Source organism: Mizuhopecten yessoensis, unplaced genomic scaffold, assembly GCF_002113885.1.
Source record: "Mizuhopecten yessoensis strain PY_sf001 unplaced genomic scaffold, ASM211388v2 scaffold4347, whole genome shotgun sequence".
Lineage (NCBI taxonomy): Eukaryota > Metazoa > Mollusca > Bivalvia > Pectinida > Pectinidae > Mizuhopecten > Mizuhopecten yessoensis.
Window position 1 is genome coordinate 171,743 of NW_018405500.1, and position 22,506 is coordinate 194,248.

Genomic DNA, 22,506 nt, shown 5'->3' on the forward strand with positions numbered 1-22,506 from the left:
CCACATATCCTTTACATTTGTTTTGTCATCTAGGTTTTGTAGCTCATTGTGTGTTTTTTCTAGATCTGACTTGATGTTACTCCAGTTGGCTTTGTTATATTTGAATATTTTTCTAGGATTAATATTTTTCTAGGGTCCAAAATCGGGAGTCGCTCTTCAGAATAGGGATATTTGGCAAAATCTACATTCCTAAAATGAGTCCTATTATACCCTGTACTGTGAATAGAATAAACCGGAAGTAAATGGGGAGCATTTAAAAAAAGTCACATGATCGAGAAGATGGAGGACGTTTCAGGAAGAAGTGAAAGTAGAATTTAACAACATGATTTGATGACTAGGTAGACTTAGTTTCACAACTGTATCATCAGTTACGTTTTAAAAGAAATACTTTTGGCGACATTTTATTATGTAACATACACGAATGAGCTACATCAGCGTGTTTTGGATATGCATATCGATCACAAAGAGTGTCATATGATACGTAGAAACTAAGACTGCGATACATAAATCCCGTGATATCGTTTACCTGTGGTCCCAGTTATAACGAAGACTTTTGAAGTGTTTCCAGCTGTATTAGACTAGACTGTACTGTTTACTTGACGTACTCCGTTACTGGTTGACCCAAACATGGAGGAAGAGGGGCCGGAACCCCTGGGTGCGCGCTCCAGAGTTGTGGACATAGAGCAACTGACGAAGTGGAATCTAACACAGCTTCCCGAGTATATTGAGTCCATAGACAGTAATTCTGGCGAGGAAGTGGAAATCAGCACACCATTTCCCTGGAGAAGCGACCTCAACTCTAAAGTCTTGCTTTGGTAAGGATTGAGCATACTGTATTAAACATGTACATCATTGATGGATCCAGTAATTCCTATATGTGGTTAGCCAGGGCTGTATAAAGGTTTAATGATACATTAGCTGCAGGAACAGATCAAGGTGCGCAAAGATGGAGGCACTGCAAACAGTTTTGTTGGGGTTATTTCTTGAACATATCAGAAAGAATTAAGCATGATTTAAAAACAGGAAGTGTGATCAGGACTCCTGTAATTTGTGGTCCACCAATTAATGTATATTAATACAATCAGAAGCTAGTTCAGAATTTATTGATGACTATAAGAGTATCGATGATTGTGAGGAATGTCATCTCAGCAAATAATTTAGAAAAGCTTCCACTCATGATGATCAATTATTCCAGTAAACACCAAAATCTATTTTAAATCTACAAATTATGTAGTTATGATTAATTTATTAATCCAAATTCCCCACCTCCAAAAAGGACATTTTGTACTTGTACCTTTATTACATATTAATTTATCCAGCACATGTGACATTCAAATTTCATCATTGAATATTTGTCATTACAGGAGGAGAAGAAGAGCTATACTTCAGGTTTCTGACCAATATTGCTTTGAGATTATGTTGATAAAAATAAGCATGTACTGTAACATTAAGATCATAAATTGGAACATGACATGTCTGTCTGTCACATGTTTAGCAAAATGTGACTGAATAGTTCAGATTTTCTGGCATATACCCATATTTTGATATAGGATAGAGATGTGCCATATATACAGACAGACAGAATTAGTCACACAGGGGTGTTAGATAATCATGTTTGTTTGTTTGAGCCTTTATAATCATAATTAAATGTCATCAAAGCATAGAATTCGCTTAAGACTAGATATGTCTGGTAAATATCATGTCAAGGGTGAGCCTTGCACATTAAATTGTATGGAATGTCCTCTACATATATCTACACACTTTTTATATCTAATTGAGGCATGTGAATAATTTAAATGTATTCCAACTTTCTACTTGACTGGTGATAAGACTACTGTTTTAATATGTTTTAATGGCGCTATAGTTCAAAGTTGTTTTCACACAGAAATTGATGGTCATATTCACCAGTGAGATTTATGCCCACCCCTTGCATCCGGGTCATATATTTTGAAACAGCTTCTTTATGCCCATACATAGGATATAGCACAGAATTCATAAAACGTCTTTACTCTACGCTTTTATGTTTAATATACTTAAAATTCACCTTTCCATTCAAATTATCTTGTGTGAGATTTTCTGTGTTTAGTCACTTTCAAGTCAGAAAAGAGATATTTTTATTTTAGACAACAAATATTGTACTATTGCAATATTTTTGGAAATATAACCCTTTATGTAATTTTATATTTTTCATTCTTACTTCTTCGTATCTCCTGCAGATCCATAGATTTGTGTCCTGAAACAAGACTTTTCTAGACCTTGCAGCTTCTTTTATCTACTTCTCTAAGTTAACTAACATATATCTTCGTCGTGTTTATGTTCATTGATACTGACAGATATGTATAATGATCCTTGTAAGACCATGTTTCCTTGTTTTCAGGGTGAAGAGATAAATATTGTCCAAATAAATAAATCTCCAGTTTGCCATATTGATTTATATAGAAAGGCTGTAAATGTTGTATTCAGGAGTTGTAAACTGACAAAGAAATATTGTGTTTTATTGTCTTTGGTTTAAAATCCCTGAAACTGAAGAAGAATTGTTGTGTTATACTGTAGGTGTGGTGATATAACATTACTGAATGTTGAGGCCATCGTTCACTCAACAAGTGAAAAGTTCCATAACTCTGCTAACACTCCTACATCAGAAGAAATATACGAGAATGCCGGGCCTGAACTACTGGCAGACCTAAAGAACAATATACGAGGTAAGCTAGGTTTGTAGGCTCCCACTACACAGTTACGAGGTAAGCTAGGTTTGTAGGCTCCCACTACAAAGTTACGAGGTAAGCTAGGTTTGTAGGCTCCCACTACAAAGTTACGAGGTAAGCTAGGTTTGTAGGCTCCCACTACAAAGTTACGAGGTAAGCTAGGTTTGTAGGCTCCCACTACAAAGTTACGAGGTAAGCTAGGTTTGTAGGCTCCCACTACAAAGTTACGAGGTAAGCTAGGTTTGTAGGCTCCCACTACAAAGTTACGAGGTAAGCTAGGTTTGTAGGCTCCCACTACAAAGTTACGAGGTAAGCTAGGTTTGTAGGCTCCCACTACAAAGTTACGAGGTAAGCTAGGTTTGTAGGCTCCCACTACAAAGTTACGAGGTAAGCTAGGTTTGTAGGCTCCCACTACAAAGTTACGAGGTAAGCTAGGTTTGTAGGCTCCCACTACAAAGTTACGAGGTAAGCTAGGTTTGTAGGCTCCCACTACAAAGTTACGAGGTAAGCTAGGTTTGTAGGCTCCCACTACAAAGTTACGAGGTAAGCTAGGTTTGTAGGCTCCCACTACAAAGTTACGAGGTAAGCTAGGTTTGTAGGCTCCCACTACAAAGTTACGAGGTAAGCTAGGTTTGTAGGCTCCCACTACAAAGTTACGAGGTAAGCTAGGTTTGTAGGCTCCCACTACAAAGTTACGAGGTAAGCTAGGTTTGTAGGCTCCCACTACAAAGTTACGAGGTAAGCTAGGTTTGTAGGCTCCCACTACAAAGTTACGAGGTAAGCTAGGTTTGTAGGCTCCCACTACAAAGTTACGAGGTAAGCTAGGTTTGTAGGCTCCCACTACAAAGTTACGAGGTAAGCTAGGTTTGTAGGCTCCCACTACAAAGTTACGAGGTAAGCTAGGTTTGTAGGCTCCCACTACACAGTTACGAGGTAAGCTAGGTTTGTAGGCTCCCACTACAAAGTTACGAGGTAAGCTAGGTTTGTAGGCTCCCACTACAAAGTTACGAGGTAAGCTAGGTTTGTAGGCTCCCACTACAAAGTTACGAGGTAAGCTAGGTTTGTAGGCTCCCACTACAAAGTTACGAGGTAAGCTAGGTTTGTAGGCTCCCACTACAAAGTTACGAGGTAAGCTAGGTTTGTAGGCTCCCACTACAAAGTTACGAGGTAAGCTAGGTTTGTAGGCTCCCACTACAAAGTTACGAGGTAAGCTAGGTTTGTAGGCTCCCACTACAAAGTTACGAGGTAAGCTAGGTTTGTAGGCTCCCACTACAAAGTTACGAGGTAAGCTAGGTTTGTAGGCTCCCACTACAAAGTTACGAGGTAAGCTAGGTTTGTAGGCTCCCACTACAAAGTTACGAGGTAAGCTAGGTTTGTAGGCTCCCACTACAAAGTTACGAGGTAAGCTAGGTTTGTAGGCTCCCACTACAAAGTTACGAGGTAAGCTAGGTTTGTAGGCTCCCACTACAAAGTTACGAGGTAAGCTAGGTTTGTAGGCTCCCACTACAAAGTTACGAGGTAAGCTAGGTTTGTAGGCTCCCACTACAAAGTTACGAGGTAAGCTAGGTTTGTAGGCTCCCACTACAAAGTTACGAGGTAAGCTAGGTTTGTAGGCTCCCACTACAAAGTTACGAGGTAAGCTAGGTTTGTAGGCTCCCACTACAAAGTTACGAGGTAAGCTAGGTTTGTAGGCTCCCACTACAAAGTTACGAGGTAAGCTAGGTTTGTAGGCTCCCACTACAAAGTTACGAGGTAAGCTAGGTTTGTAGGCTCCCACTACAAAGTTACGAGGTAAGCTAGGTTTGTAGGCTCCCACTACAAAGTTACGAGGTAAGCTAGGTTTGTAGGCTCCCACTACAAAGTTACGAGGTAAGCTAGGTTTGTAGGCTCCCACTACAAAGTTACGAGGTAAGCTAGGTTTGTAGGCTCCCACTACAAAGTTACGAGGTAAGCTAGGTTTGTAGGCTCCCACTACAAAGTTACGAGGTAAGCTAGGTTTGTAGGCTCCCACTACAAAGTTACGAGGTAAGCTAGGTTTGTAGGCTCCCACTACAAAGTTACGAGGTAAGCTAGGTTTGTAGGCTCCCACTACAAATGTACGAGGTAAGCCAGGTTTGTAGGCTCCCACTACACAGTTACGAGGTAAGTTAGGTTTGTAGGCTCCCACTACAAAGTTACGAGGTAAGCTAGGTTTGTAAGCTCCCACTACACATTTACATAGTTACACTTTGAGAATTGGGAAAAAAGGGAATTGTTTGTCTTGGCATTTCATGTTTCATAAGATTTCTTCCCATTTTACCCATCATAAAAACTGTTGGACCTGTGCATGTATAATAGCCCTGTAGCTTCAACCCCTTTTTTAAATACTAATAGCCATTGGGGTAATTATTGTACACATCTGTTTTGTTGTGTGGGTCACATAAGGGTGATAGTTAGTCACTGGATAACATTTTTAGTTGTTTTAACCATACAGCACACAAACTTGTTTGATTATTTTCAGATACATGCTGTTTGGTTAGGTAAAATTTAACAGGCACAATATTCAAATACTGAATAATGACTAGAAGAAAGGTAAATTATTTTGTTGTTATTAATATGAATTGTGATATGTTGTTAACAACGGTATATTGATGTTAAATATTGATCACTTTGTTGTCAGTGTGTAAGACGGGTGAAGCCAAGCTGACTAAGGGTTATAAACTACTGGCCAGGTACATCATTCACACAGTTGGGCCTCGCTACAACATCAAGTATGTCACTGCCGCAGAGAGTGCCCTATACAGCTGTTACAGATATGTGCTGCGACTGGTGAGGTATGTACCCATAGTAACCAGCTGGTGAGGTATGTACCCATGTTAACCTGCTAGGCAGGTATGTACCCATAGTTACCAGCTTGTCAAATTTGTACCCATAGTAAACAGCTAGTCAGTTATGTATGTACATATCAACCAACTAGTAAGGTATGTACCAATGGTAACCAGCTGGTCAGGTATATTCCCATAGTAACCAGCTGGTCGGGTATGTAGCCATATTAATCAGCTGTTCAGGTATGTACCCATGTTAACCAACTGGTCAGGTATGTACCCATAGCAACCAGATGGTCATATATGTACCCATAGCAATTCGCTGGTCAGGTATGTATCCATAGTAACCAGCTGGTCAGGTATGTACCCATAGTAACCAGCTTGTCAAATATGCACATAACAACTAGCTGGTCAGGTATGTACAATGGTAACCGGCTGGTCAGGTATGTACCAATGGTAACCAGTTGGTCAGGTATGTACCCATAGTAACCAGCTGGTCAGGAATGTAACATGGTAACCGGCTAACAAGGTAAGGTATGTACCCATATTAACCAGCTGGTCAGGTATGTACCCATAGTAACCAGCTTGTCAAATATTCACATAACAACTAGCTGGTCGGGTATGTACAATGGTAACCGGCTGGTCAGGTATGTACCAAGGGTAACCAGTTGGTCAGGTATGTACCCATAGTAACCAGCTTGTCAAATATTCACATAACAACTAGCTGGTCGGGTATGTACAATGGTAACCGGCTGGTCAGGTATGTACCAATGGTAACCAGTTGGTCAGGTATGTACCCATAGTAACCAGCTGGTTAGGTATGTATCCATAGTAACCAGCTGGTCAGGTATGTACCCATAGTACCCAGCTGGTTAGGTATGTATCCATAGTAACCAGCTGGTCAGGTATGTACCCAAAGTAACCAGCTGGTCAGGATTGTAATATGGTTCCTAGCTGGTCAGTAATGTAACATGGTAACTAGTTGGTCAGGAATGTAACATGGTAACCAGCTGGTCAGGAATGTAATATGGTAACCAGCTGATCAGGAATGTAACATGGTTACCAGCTGGTCAGGTATGTAACATGGTAACCAGCTAATCAGGAATGTAACATGGTTACCAGCTGGTCAGGAATGTACCCATAGTAACCAGCTTGTCAAATATGCACATAACAACTAGCTGGTCAGGTATGTACAATGGTAACCGGCTGGTCAGGTATGTACCAAGGGTAACCAGTTGGTCAGGTATGTACCCATAGTAACCAGCTGGTTAGGTATGTATCCATAGTAACCAGCTGGTCAGGTATGTACCCAAAGTAACCAGCTGGTCAGGATTGTAATATGGTTCCTAGCTGGTCAGTAATGTAACATGGTAACTAGCTGGTCAGGAATGTAACATGGTAACCAGCTGATCAGGAATGTAACATGGTTACCACCTAATCAGGAATGTAACATGGTAACCAGCTAATCAGGAATGTAACATGGTAACCAGCTGATCAGGAATGTAACATGGTTACCAGCTGGTCAGGAATGTAACATGGTAACCAGCTGATCAGGAATGTAACATGGTAACCAGCTGATCAGGAATGTAACATGGTAACCGACTGGTCAGTAATGTAACATAGTAACCGGCTGGTCAGTAATGTAACATGGTAACCGGCTGGTCAGGAATGTAACATGGTAACCAGCTGGTCAGGAATGTAACATGGTAACCGACTGGTCAGTAATGTAACATGGTAACCGGCTGGTCCGTAATGTAACATGGTAACCGGCTGGTCAGTAATGTAACATAGTAACCGGCTGGTCAGTAAGGTAACATGGTAACCGGCTGGTCAGTAATGTAACATGGTAACCGACTGGTCAGTAATGTAACATAGTAACCGGCTGGTCAGTAAGGTAACATGGTAACCGGCTGGTCAGTAATGTATCATGGTAACCGGCTGGTCCGGAATGTAACATGGTAACCGGCTGGTCCGGAAGGTAACATGGTAACCAGCTCGTCAGGAATGTAACATGGTAACCGACTGGTCAGTAATGTAACATAGTAACCGGCTGGTCAGTAATGTAACATAGTAACCGGCTGGTCAGTAAGGTAACATGGTAACCGGCTGGTCAGTAATGTAACATAGTAACCGGCTGGTCAGTAAGGTAACATGGTAACCGGCTGGTCAGTAATGTATCATGGTAACCGGCTGGTCCGGAATGTAACATGGTAACCAGCTGATCAGTAATGTAACATGGTAACCAGCTGATCAGTAATGTAACATGGTAACCAGCTGATCAGTAATGTAACATGGTAACCAGCTGATCAGTAATGTAACATGGTAACCAGCTGATCAGTAATGTAACATGGTAACCAGCTGATCAGTAATGTAACATGGTAACCAGCTGGTCAGGAATTTAACATGGTTACCAGCTCACTAGGTTAGGTATGTACCCATAGTAACCAGCTTGTCAAATATGCACATAACAACTAGCTGGTCAGGTATGTACAATGGTAACCGGCTGGTCAGGTATGTACCAATGGTAACCAGTTGGTCAGGTATGTACCCATAGTAACCAGCTGGTTAGGTATGTATCCATAGTAACCAGCCGGTCAGGTATGTACCCAAAGTAACCAGCTGGTCAGGATTGTAATATGGTTCCTAGCTGGTCAGTAATGTAACATGGTAACCGACTGGTCAGTAATGTAACATAGTAACCGGCTGGTCAGTAAGGTAACATGGTAACCGGCTGGTCAGTAATGTAACATAGTAACCGGCTGGTCAGTAAGGTAACATGGTAACCGGCTGGTCAGTAATGTAACATGGTACCCGGCTGGTCAGTAATGTAACATGGTACCCGGCTGGTCAGTAATGTAACATGGTAACCGGTTGGTCCGTAATGTAACATGGTAACCGGCTGGTCCGGAATGTAACATGGTAAGCAGCTGGTCAGGAATGTAACATGGTAAACAGCTGATCAGGAATGTAACATGGTAATCGGCTGATCAGGAACGTAACATGGTAACTAGCTAATCAGGAATGTAACATGGTTACCAGCTGGTCAGGTATGTAACATGGTTACCAGCTGGTCAGTAATGTAACATGGTAACTTGCTAATCAGGAATGTAACATGGTTACCAGCTGGGCAGGAATGTAACATGGTAACCGGCTGGTCAGGAATGTAACATGGTAACCAGCTGACCATGAGGTATGTATCCATAGTAACCAGCTGGTCAGGTATGTACCCAAAGTAACCAGCTGGTCAGGATTGTAATATGGTTCCTAGCTGGTCAGTAATGTAACATGGTAACCGACTGGTCAGTAATGTAACATGGTAACCGCCTGGGCAGTAATGTAACATGGTAACCGGCTGGTCAGTAATGGAACATGGTAACCGGCTGGTCAGTAATGGAACATGGTAACCGGCTGGTCAGTAATGTATCATGGTAACCGGCTGGTCCGGAATGTAACATGGTAAGCAGCTGGTCAGGAATGTAACATGGTAACCAGCTGGTCAGGAATGTAACATGGTTACCAGCTCACTAGGTTAGGTATGTACCCATAGTAACCATCTGGTCAGGAATGTAACATGGTAACCTGCTGATCAGGAATTTAACATGGTAACCAGCTGATCAGGAATGTAACATGGTAACCAGCTGGTCAGTAATGTAACATGGTAACCGGCTGATCAGGAATGTAACCTGGTTACCAGCTGGTCAGGAATGAAACATGGTAACCAGCTGATCAGGAATGTCACATGGTTACCAGCTCACTAGGGTAGGTATGTTCCCATAGTAAACAGCGGACCAGGTTAAGTATGTAACCATAGTAAACAGCTCACCAGGTTAGGTATGTACCCATGGTAACCAGGTGACCAAGTTAAGGATGTATCCATCCCAGTATTCAAGGTCAGCAATTCAGCTGAAGGAGGGTTTAGGTATGTACAATGGTAACCGGCTGGTCCGTAATGTAACATGGTAACCGGCTGATCAGGAATGTCACATGGTTACCAGCTGGTCAGGGATGTAACATGGTAACCGACTGGTCAGTAATGTAACATGGTAACCGGCTGGTCCGTAATGTAACATGGTAACCGACTGGTCAGTAATGTAATATGGTAACCAGCTGATCAGGAATGTCACATGGTTACCAGCTCACTAGGTTAGGTATGTTCCCATATTAACCATCTGGTCAGGAATGTAACATGGTTACCAGCTCACAAGGTTAGGTATGTACCCATGGTAACCAGGTGACCAAGTTAAGGATGTATCCATCCCAGTATTCAAGGTTAACAATTCAGCTGAAGGAGGGTGGTAATTTATACAGGAATGTAACATGGTAACCGGCTGGTCCGTAATGTAACATGGTTAGCAGCTGGTCAGGAATGTAACCTGGTTACCAGCCCACTTAGTTAGGGATTTACCCATAGTAACCAGCTGACCAAGTTAAGTATGTACCCATCCCAGTATTCAAGGTCAACAATTCAGCTGAAGGAGGGTGGTAATTTATACAGACACTGCAATAATTTTCACAATGATTTGTTGGATAATTTATGAAGAAATCACCTTTTTCTCTTTGTTCAATCAGTGTTATTCAGAATCCTAATAACATCATACAGACCCTATCAAGGTTTTCAGAATTCCTCTATGTATTACACCTAAGATATAAAATATACATGTATTTTTCATAATTTTTAGGGAGACAAGCATAAAGAGTGTAGCCCTGACCCCAGCTCATTCTTCAGGCAGGGGCTATCCTCCTGAGGACGGAGCACACATAGCTATTAGTAAGTAGGCATGTATCCAGATAGAAAGGATTATATTCTGAGTACAGTTGTACATGTACTTAACTTCAAAATATACAGCTTGTTCTTCTGACCAACGGCTAGTGCTGATATTATTTGTGTCAATCAATTAGGCCATGCAAGTCATGTGAGCATTAACTGGTTAAAGAATTGTATTATGATTCGGAATGGTAAGTTCTTAAAATGACAAATTTAATTGTTCAATTGTTCAAAGCATTATAAGTGATGACGACTTTCAGAATAATCTGAATGTTGTTAAAGACTAGACATGCAGTAGTAACAGGTTATTTCATAATAGTAATGGTATCTTCATTGGAAGCTGTCAAGCTAATCATGCTTTCAGTATCTGGTCTTGATTAGGTTCAGTTTGGGAGACTACAATTTTAGATTTCTAAGTATGGTTACATTGTTCTGTTTTAAGATTCTTATATAAACTGTTATGCCTTGAATATACCCTTTATTCCTCAGACTTTTATTTTATCCAAACTGTTCATTTTCTTCGTATAATTCATATGAATTGGACTCAGCAGAGTTATTAGCATCACAGTAAAAGGTTGTATATATATATATATTACAGCAAACTTTCCTGGTGTTGGTTGCATCATATAAATATTTAATTCTTTTGTAGATTTTGTCAATACAAAATTAAAGAAACATATTTTTTTTTCTCTTTTGGTTTTAACCATTGTCATCAATATTCAAACCATACTGATTTCTACAGGAACTGTTCGAAGATTTTTAGAAAAGTTTGGTGATGAAGTGGAAACCATAGTCTTTCACTGTACAGAAAATGATATGGTGGGTATCTCATGGTATTCTGCTTTTTTAATTTTTATTTCAAAGACTATTGGCGACTTCCCCTAAGTATCTGTCCTACTGCACTTTATAAATCTCCTTCCCCTTTCTCATAGAGTTGGACTTCGTCTTCCAGTCAGTTCGTCAGCAAGTCACTTTGTTCAAAATATTTCATATACCCTTCACCTAAAAGTTTTGTATGTGATAACTTTTGGGATGGCAGAGTGTTTCATACGAAAATTAGGTGTCATGCCCCATTTTGTACGGAGCTATATATATATGGCCCTTTGTTCACCATTTGTCACTTTGTTCACCATTTGTCACTTTGTTCACCATTTGTCACTTTGTCTAGAGCTATATATATATTGCCCTTTGTTGACCATTTGTCACTTTGTTGACCATTTGTCACTTTGTTGACCATTTGTCACTTTGTCCACCATTTGTCACTTTGTTCACCATTTGTCACTTTGTTCACCATTTGCCACTTTGTCTATGGCCAAATTTTGTATTGGGAGTAACTCATAGGTGGAATGTCTGTTTAAAATCGAGTCCTGTGCCCCAAGTAATAGAATTATAGCCCTTTGTTTATATTTAATTCCAAATTTGATTCAGAGGTGGTACATTACTTTAATACTTTGCTTTGTTTTCATTCACAATTTTCGTTACCAGTAATCACCATTCAGATTTTGACCAGATCAGATGAAATTTTGCTCTCATGGTCCTCACCAAATGTTGTTTTGTTTCATGTCAATATGAATTCAGTATACATGTAGTCAGCATTACCTCTCTAATTAGGTGAACATTTTGGACTTCTTTTTAAGAGGGGACAAATAGGTTGTGTATACATTTGCCATAGAAAACAGATGATACAATGGATTTAATTATCAGCATCATAGTTAAAATAAATCTTTTATATGCTGGATGCATTAAACCATGTTACTTAAAGAAAATTCTTTGGCTTATTTTATGAAACGTTGAAATGAAAGAAACAATGTTGATCTCTCGTTACTTTTGACTATAACAGGAAGTGTATGAGAAGGTCATGCCCCTGTACTTCCCCCGTAGCAGTAAGGAGGAAGCTATGGCGTCCTGTATGTTACCGGAGAATGTGGGAAACGAGGACGGGGAACCAATCATAGCAGAACGACAGATCAGGATCATGGATAAACCAGCTTTCGCCTCCATGCGTATGTACAGTATATTCATGGAGTGTTTGGGTATGCTGCCTTTGATGAGGGTGGTATCTGTGGGTACTTATATGTATGTGCATGTTATTAAAAAGAATCTGGGACTAAGAAAGGGGTAGCATATAGCTGTGATTTGTAAACTTTAAACCATAGGTATTCTAATATTAAGAAGATGTTACTTTATTGAATACAGTACACTCTGTAAACTCAGACTCTACCCAGTTCAAATGTTTGTTATATCGACTAAAAAGTTTATTTGAGACAATGACAATGTACGACAATAAGGGCAATATAATATGGTCCCAGGGCTGTCTGGAGTATACAGAGTATATTTTACTACAATCATATCTTCTTACAAATTAGCAAACACATACTGTTTGATATCCTTCCGTTATTCTGTTTATTACATGTCTTTTACAAGATTGAGTCACTGACCAAACTAAATTCTAATTCTGCTGTAAACAAACTTGGACATAAAAGTTTAGTTCTATTTTCAGGTCACCCAGAGTATTGTTAGAATCTTTTTGCAGTTAGTATTGATTCAGCTTTTAATTGAAATGTCAGATTTTTGTGTTGTATATGAAGTTAGAATTGAAAAGCAGCAATTTTTTTCAAAAAGTGCTAAGCACAAAGAAACACCATGTGAAATTTTATAAAATCTTATTCTGGAAAAGTCTTCTCTATGTACCAATAATGGCAGCAGAAATGTCTTTAGATATATTGACCAATATCTTTGCTCCTTCTCTGGTGTCAGAAAGGTTCAAGTAATGATAATCTTGACCAGTTGAATTGCCTCTTCCTCAGGTTGTCAGCGTGAAGAGTTTGAAGAAACCGTTGACCTCAACAAAGAGTTCGCAACCTCCACTGTCCAGGAGGTAGGCAAGCACCCATTTGCTCAGATGGAGGAGAATCCAGATGATATGAGGAAATCTGCCATTGTGGGAAAAACAACGGATGAACAGCGGATACTTGAAAGTAGACGAAGGTTTGAAATTTAAGATTTATTCAGCATTTATGAAACTTGCTTCACAGAACTGGACAGAAGTAATCCATGTACTTGTCATAGAACACTATACAAATACTAGACATAGACCTACAATATATATAAAATCTTTTAATATTCCGTAAATATTTTTTTGATGCATTTATATTCCATGTTATAATGCTGTTGGTTTGAAGGTTTTATTTGAACAGATACCAGTATGTTAGGTTTTATCATCTCAGTGCAGCAGTTATATTTATTATGTAATTGACAGGTATGAGAGGCTAATGAAGCGTGCGAAGACAGAGGACCTGACGGATATAGCGGCCTTAAAATGTCTGTACAGGACTGGTGTGGACAAATTTGGCCGCCCAGTGGTCATCTATGTTGGAAAACACTTTCCTGGAGAGACTGTAAACCTAGAAAAGGTATAACACAATGTAGAAGCATTTGATAGTAACTACCCGAGTAGACAGGACTTTGTTTTGGTGGGAACTCATCTGTTGTCCACTATCAAATTACCTACTTAAAACAAGAATGGGGTCCAAATACTACAGTGCCATTTTATACTTGGGTAAAGCAACATTTTTATTACGTCGTCAATATCATCTTTTCTGCCATTGTTGATCTGTTAAGGATTTTAAGAAGAAAATAGAACTTTAATACTGAATACAGAATAAAAATGAGTCACATTTTACAGATTTATAGCAGCTATATAATACTATACAAATGCCTTCATCTGATGATGTGGATAGTACTTGTTTATTGTGTGGATGTATTTCTTTGAACAAAAACTTGTGCTTTTTGTAACGTCAGATAAAACATGTGTGTGGTATGGTTACTGGTATGATAATGATGATTTTGAGTGATTCATTGTATGGTGGGTTGTGATGTCGTAACTAATCAGTCAAGTGTTAAGTGTGGCTCTGTTGCCAGGCCCTCCTGTACATGTTGAGGGTGATGGAGCCGGTTGTGGAGAGTGACTTTGTGGTGGTCTACCTCCATACACAGACCAACGCCTCTAATCACCCGCCCATGAACTACCTTCGCCAGGTGTACAGTCTTCTAGATCACAAGTACGTACAACAGAATTTACCTGTAATAATAAAGGTTTAAATTGTAATGTGTAGAAGATTTATTGAACAGTTTTCTAGATCACAAGTATGTACAGCAGAATTTACCTGTAACAGGAAAAATATCGAAACAAACTGATTAGCTTATTCAGGGTTTCTAAGAATACAACATCACAGACTTAGATGTTCTAACAACAAGATAACATGAACTAGCATGAGATCAAGTCATGCTCAGCAAATAAAAGAATCTTGTTTCAACAATTGAAAAAAAAAGAACTTTTGCTTCAAATTCATGTTAAGATACTGTTTTAAGGGTTAAGTGAATAGGGAAAATTTCTCAAATAATTTTAAGTGTGTTGCCTTATTTCAGATACAAAAAGAATTTAAAAGCCTTCTATATAGTTCATCCCACCTGGTGGTCTAAGGTAAATCTACAGACATTGTACAACTTTTGTTTTAATAAAACAATTGTCACTGTCCAAGATATATAGATAGAGTAAAAGTTAATAACACATAACAAACTGTCCAGAAAAAGAAAAGTCTCTGCTTTACCTAGTACATCGTTAATTCACATAGATGTTATGTTGTAAGGTAGGCCTGTGTATGCTACGATATGTTACTTAATATATTTGGCTTTAATAGTGAAGAGTACAATGTACATTTGATTTCATAGGATATGTTCCTTACTTCAGCTCCATAAAACATTGTTATACACAGTGACATATGATGTTCACTATAATAACTGGTTTATTTGACCTGATTTCTCTGACAGCTTGCCACCTGGTTTTTCACGACATTCACTGCATCAGACATCAAGAATAAGGTGTTCAGTCTGAAAGGTGTCCAGTACCTGTACCGGTCTATAACACCCGACCAGATAGAAGTGCCATTCTTTGTTACCAACTATGGTATACAGGTATGTAAGACTCTATAATAACCGACCAGATAGAAGTGCCATCCTTTGTGACCAACTATGATATACAGTTATGTAAGACTCTATAATACCCGATCAGATAGAAGTGCCATCCTTTGTGACCAACTATGATATACAGGAATGTAAGACTCTATAACCCCCGACCAGATAGAAGTGCCATCCTTCGTTACCAGCTCTGAACTACAGGTATGTAAGACTCTGTAACACCCGACCAGATAGAAGTGCCATTCTTTGTTACCAACTATGGTATACAGGTATGTAAGACTCTATAATAACCGACCAGATAGAAGTGCCATTCTTTGTTACCAACTATGGTATACAGGTATGTAAGACTCTATAATAACCGACCAGATAGAAGTGCCATCCTTTGTGACCAACTATGATATACAGGTATTTAAGACTCTATAACACCCGCCCAGATAGACATGCCATCCTTCGTTACCAGCTCTGAACTACAGGTATGTAAGACTCTATAATACCCGATCAGATAGAAGTGCCATCCTTTGTTAACAACTATGATATACAGGTATTTAAGACTCTATAACACCCGCCCAGATAGACATGCCATCCTTCGTTACCAGCTCTGAACTACAGGTATGTAAGACTCTATAATACCCGATCAGATAGAAGTGCCATCCTTCGTTACCAGCTCTGAACTACAGGTATGTAAGACTCGATGACACCCGACCAGATAGACGAGCCTTCCTTTGTTACCAACTATTATATACAGGTATGTAAGACTCTATAACACCCGCCCAGATAGACATGCCATACTTTGTTACCAACTATGGTATACAGGTATGTAAGACTCTATAACACCCGACCAGATAGACATGCTATCCTTCGCTACCAACTATGATATACAGGTATGTAAGACTCAATAACACCCGACCAGATAGACATGCCATCCTTTGTTACCAACTATGATATACAGGTATGTAAGACTCTATAACACCCGACCAGATAGAAGTGCCATCCTTTGTTACCAACTATGGTATACAGGTATGTAAGACTTGTTGTCACCTTGACCCAGTTATCCAAAATATTAATAAGCTTAGCAAGCTACTAACAGAAATTTTCAATTAACCCAACAGATAACGAACAAGTTAAAATATATAGATAGCAATATATGAAGTTTGCAAACCATAGGGTGTTCACAGTCTTTGTATTACCTCCCTTTGGGATCCTGTCCTTTTTCCAAAACTTATTGCCCTTTGTTCATTTCAGTATTTGATTTTTGTCCGGAAATTTCCTCCTACATTTTTTGACGGATTTCTTTGAAACTTAGTAAGCTAAATAATCATGATATGTTGTTGTGTTTCCTTGAAAAGAATTTTGATTGGACATTTTTGCAAAAGTTATTGCCCTTTGTTTATTTCAGTATTTGATTTTTGTCCGGTAATCTCCACCTACATTTTTTCAACGGATCTCTTTGAAACTTGGTATACATTATAATCACGATATGAAGTTGTGTCCCCCTTAAAAGAATTGCGATTCAACAATATTTGCAAAAGTTATTGCCCTTTGTTCTTTTCAGTAACAATAACACTGTATTGCATTCGATGGGCGTATATTGTTCCGCCCCTCGGTACTCTTGTTAAAACCTATTATTCCTACAAGATAAGGATAACTTGCAGCTGTACTCTAAATACATGACACGTTTTCTGCATCACGTGGTAGCTGTATCAATCCAGACGTTGTTAAAATGAAATAGATTATTGTACTTTCATTTTAATTTCAGATAAATGGTCCACGGTATTATGAGCCCCCTGAGGATGGCCAGGAAGGATTGTGATGAAAGTGTGTACAACAATGCGATGTGAGAAAGAAACCAACAACATTTAAAGTGACCTTTATAACGATGCCAATATATGTGATATGACTGTGTATGATGAGATATAAAGGAAATGGCTCTTATTATTACGGTTTGTCCATATTATTGCTCCTTATTTGTTTTTTATTGAAATATTATGTTCAAACAATTACTGTGTTACTTATCTAAACCAAACCCGATGTTATCTTTATTCCTGTATTTTACAGGCCTTTAGGGTGGTGCCACAATCTATGTGAATCAAACCTGTTTTATCCCCAAAGATAAATAGCCCCAGTAGTACATGTAAATATATAAAATTACTTACTGTACAAGCATGAAATTTTGTTGGGGTTAATTTTTCATGGAATTATCTTTTAAAAAATCATTTGTAGTCTGCATGTGTCTAACATGACAAATGTTTCTTAGTTTTATAAGCCATATTAACAAGTTGATAATTGAGTAGTCATCCAATGCTGACAGGTAAGAGGGACACATTGAACTTCAGGAGAACAGAATTGTAATGCCTTTAATTCCATCGTATTGGAATGATCTATACAGATCTAGAGTATCAGTCGGTTAGAACAGACGGTATTGTATAACGATGTAATTGATAACGTATACTCTGTCTCACTTGTTCCTAGTATAGATGTAAAACTGGTGTTGAACAAGAAGAGTAACTGTAGCTTGCTTGTCAAAAGTTAAATTTGAGGCACTGCTGTAATCCTAGTTTCTATGCTTGCTGCATGAGCTAATTAAACGCTTCCTCCTTTAACTATTATAATTGCCTTCAATGCAAGCCTTTAAATGACTATACTGTTGTAGTTATCGTCAGTAAAACACACAGACAATGCGATTTGGAGGAGATTTTGGTTTATTATTTGACAGTGTTCATGTTTAAAGACATAATATTATTTATCACATGCAGTTGAGTATCAACTTATTATGTTTAAACCCTTGCCAAGGATGATGGCATTTAAAGAAAACAACTGTGATAAGATATAGCTGATTGGCATGACACCACTACTCAAGCATCCGAGTAAAATGTTTTTAGGAATGTTTTTTTGTGTGGTTGATTTTTGTGAATTTTCTAAAAATCCCAAATAAAAATGTATACTTTTACAATATAATACTATAAGCATATTTTGTGTATTTTCCTTCAGGGGAAAGATTTAAAAAAATTAGATTGGACATTTGAGAATAAACTACAGTAAATTGTTAGCTGTGTTCTTCATATGTATCGTCATTTCAAATAACTTATTCAAGAAGTTATATTTATGTGGGAAAAACAAACACATGTTCCTTGTTGACATAACCCAAATTTACTTAAAACATGTTTTTACCTATTTATATGAAAATTCATTATTTTTACTTTAATTAATATTAAACTAATTGTCATAGGTAATTAGTGTACAACTAATTGTCAGAGGTAATTAATGTACAACTAATTGTCATAGGTAATTATTGTACAACTAATTGTCATATGTAATTAATGTACAACTAATTGTCAGAGGTAATTAATGTACAACTAATTGTCATAGGTAATTAGTGTACAACTAACAGTGTACCTTGCTTTATCAATTCAATCCTATGTTTGTAGGTTATATATGTTTTTTTTGTGGATTAATTGGACAATCATCGTTTATTATTGATCCTAAAAATGGGCTTTACTGCACGCACACATTGCTCAGATTTTTTTAAATGCAAGTGTAGAGATTCTAAACATAAGATTATGTACATGAGGTTGTTAATATTTTGGCCATTATTCAATTTGATTTGAGATATAGATTGTTACAGACACTGTTTATTTTTTATATGTTTTACCGATTGACATGTTTAACAGTAACTATAACATCATTAGTAGAGAGTTGGCAGTTTGGTTTACATGGACCTTTTTGTAGGAAGCTTTGGATGATTGTAAATGAAAGAAGATGTGCTATGGTTTATTAATAGATATTAAATAGTTCTTCTTAATATTTTCATGATGACACATGACAATTCTTTTTTCAAAAAAAAATTAAAAGGGTGCAAAGATGTCTACCCTAATGCTCCATCTGACAATTGGAGAATTTTGTGACTCCAAGATTTTATTTAAGAGTTAAGATATGAAAATGTTCCATACTTATGTATATGTAATTAACTTATACTGTATATTGAAAAATATATCCATGACTGTAAGTTTAAGTACAAAAATTACTATAAATAGTATTTCTACAGTAGAGGGTGAGTGTTTCACTGGTTGAAAGGTTTCTTTTATATAGAAATGCAAGTAAGTATACATGACTTATAATAAATTGTCTTTTATGAGTATCAATGTCCAAAAATCTATTTTAAATAAAATAGTTCAATACAGGACTGTAGAGTAGACCATTGAGCAACAATACTCATCACACGGGGAATACCTCTGTCAGAGTTATTTCCCTTCTCATTGCCAGGGGATACCTCTGGAAGAGTTATTTCCCTTCTCGTTGCCAGGGGATACCTCTGTCAGAGTTATTTCCCTTCTCATCGCAGGGGAAACCTTTGTCAGAGTTATTTCCCTTCTCATTGCCAGGGGATACCTCTGTCAGAGTTATTTCCCTTCTCATTGCAGGGGATACCTCTGTCAGAGTTATTTCCCGTCTCATTGCCAGGGGATACCTCTGTCAGAGTTATTTCCCTTCTCATCGCAGAGGATACCTTTGTCAGAGTTATTTCCCTTCTCATTGCCAGCACGTTGATCACATACATGTATCATCATGGACCTATATATATATGTGTGTGTGCACAGGGTTGCAGTTTTATCATCAGGATCATTTTGTTTATTGTGAAAAATAACATTATCACTGGAAACGTCTGTTTGTAAAAAAAAATGTTCAATTTCTTTTCCATTCATTCTGTGTTAACTTTTATGTTATGAGTTGTGTAAGCATCGACGTAGACAGTTTAAGTGTTTAAGTGCTATTGTTTTACCACCAACATACATTGTATCTATGCATTATTATGTTTAGTGTTGTAACCAACAATGTGCTTGTTTATTCAAGCAAGAGGAAGCAAGTCAACATACCAACAGAAGGTAGCCCAGTCAATCTATGGTAATGCAACAGAATTTACTTTAATTTTTGTCTCAATGATGAATATCTATACCATAACAGAAAAAAAAGTATACAAAAATAAATCTTGAGGATTTTGTTCGCCCTCAGGTATCCAGAAACAAATGAAAATCACAAATTTTATCACGTTTAAAGTGTTATATCTACCTCCTGTGTAACATCGAGTATGGAAAATAAAAAGTTTAGCAAGATCACCTGTAGTACGAAATTACTTTCACATAACTTGCTTCGGATCACTGCATTAAACATATTGAATTATAAATAGACCTAAAATCATTCTCCAGTTGAAGATATTGGCTTTTGTTGTTATTTAAAGAAAGAAAAAATGCTAAAGATATAGTTTATGGTACATACTGAACATCGTCTGGATAGTGTGAAAAAAACATTAAAAAGTGTTTGAGATACTCGGTTTCAACAGCCTGTTACGGCCTATTGAAAGTTAAATTTCTAAGTAAGCACGATCATCGGGTCCTTCATGTACAGAAATTTTCATGTTTATGTGAAATTCAGTTTTGAAATATACATGCAAGTTTCGAAAGAGTAGTTATTATGACATGATGCGGTCTTACGTGATTAAATTTCCATTTTTCTGAATGCCCCATATCGTATGCAAACGTTATTATCCAGCTCACTAACACGGGTTCACCTTGTACATGTAACAGGCTACCTGATTGCGCTTTCTGTGATATCTCGTATGGCTTTGTTTTAATTATGCTATTGATCAGTTTTAAATAAAAATATAGCAACATAGAAAATAATTCATATCTTCACTTTGAAGTTTTGTTAGGAGTACTTAATTAGATAGCTAGTTCTTAATTAAAATGTTGTCGAATCTGAAATTGTGTAAATTCTCAATTAAAATGGCGTCATATCTGAAATTATATGTGCATTCAATATAAATAAATAGCTCTATGTATTTAATGACACCTATTTGTTGTGTTTCTGTATGATACAAGGCTCAACTGTAGCATGTTGCATTCATGGTAGAGGTAAAAATATATTGCTGTTACTGACAACTTTAAAATGAAATTTCCACTTAAAGATGAAACTGTGGGATGCGTATATTGTAATAATAATCACACATTTTAGAGATTTACAACAACACCCAAATACCTAATTGAATCTGTATATGCTGATCTAGTTCCATCATTAGGTGCTGGCCTTTGTTAATACTTATTTGAATCGGTATATGCTGATCTAGTTCCATCATGAGGTGCTGGCCTGCTTTGACAAGTTTTGTAAATACTTATTTGAATCTGTATATGCTTATCTAGTTCCATCATTAGGTTCTGGCCTGTTTTGACAAATTTTGTAAATACCTTATTGAATCTGTATATGCTGACCTAGTTCCATCATTAGGTGCTGACCTGTTTTGACAAGTTTTATGCTGATCTAGTTCCATCATTAGGTGCTGGCCTGCTTTGACAATTTTTGTAAATACTAAATTGAATCAGTATATGCTGATCTAGTTCCATCATTAGGTGCTGGCCTTTGTTTATACTTAATTGAATCTGTATATGCTGATCTAGTTCCATCATAAGGTGCTGGCCTGCTTTGACAAGTTTTGTTAATACTTAATTGAATCTGTATATGCTGATCTAGTTCCATCATTAGGTGCTGGCCTGCTTTGACAAGTTTTGTTAATACTTATTTGAATCTGTATATGCTGATCTAGTTCCATCATTAGGTGCTGGCCTGTTTTGACAAGTTTTGTAAATACTTAATTGAATCTGTATATGCTGATCTAGTTCCATCATTAGGTGCTGGCCTGCTTTGACAAGTTTTGTTAATACTTAATTGAATCTGTATATGCTGATCTAGTTCCATCATTAGGTGCTGGCCTGCTTTGACAAGTTTTGTTAATACTTAATTGAATCTGTATATGCTGATCTAGTTCCATCATTAGGTGCTGGCCTGCTTTGACAAGTTTTGTTAATACTTAATTGAATCTGTATATGCTGATCTAGTTCCATCATTAGGTGCTGGCCTGCTTTGACAAGTTTTGTTAATACTTAATTGAATCTGTATATGCTGATCTAGTTCCATCATTAGGTGCTGGCCTGCTTTGACAAGTTTTGTTAATACTTAATTGAATCTGTATATGCTGATCTAGTTCCATCATTAGGTGCTGGCCTGCTTTGACAAGTTTTGTTAATACTTAATTGAATCTGTATATGCTGATCTAGTTCCATCATTAGGTGCTGGCCTGCTTTGACAAGTTTTGTTAATACTTAATTGAATCTGTATATGCTGATCTAGTTCCATCATTAGGTGCTGGCCTGCTTTGACAAGTTTTGTTAATACTTAATTGAATCTGTATATGCTGATCTAGTTCCAT

The 22,506-nt window shown here is 37.7% G+C and overlaps 1 protein-coding gene across 1 annotated transcript; it reads left to right on the top strand.

The window, feature by feature from the left end:
• The first annotated feature begins 263 nt into the window (after nucleotides 1-263).
• LOC110448816 (protein GDAP2 homolog) lies at nucleotides 264-21,094 on the top strand. The gene is made up of 12 exons (XM_021495261.1): nucleotides 264-815; nucleotides 2,554-2,702; nucleotides 5,365-5,518; nucleotides 10,189-10,277; nucleotides 11,017-11,093; nucleotides 12,115-12,277; nucleotides 13,082-13,262; nucleotides 13,534-13,687; nucleotides 14,196-14,335; nucleotides 14,703-14,757; nucleotides 15,105-15,248; nucleotides 17,008-21,094. Exons 1-12 carry the CDS (start codon nucleotides 628-630, stop codon nucleotides 17,059-17,061), a joined length of 1,548 nt encoding a protein of 515 aa, XP_021350936.1. The 5' UTR covers nucleotides 264-627; the 3' UTR covers nucleotides 17,062-21,094.
• Nucleotides 21,095-22,506: the final 1,412 nt, after the last annotated feature.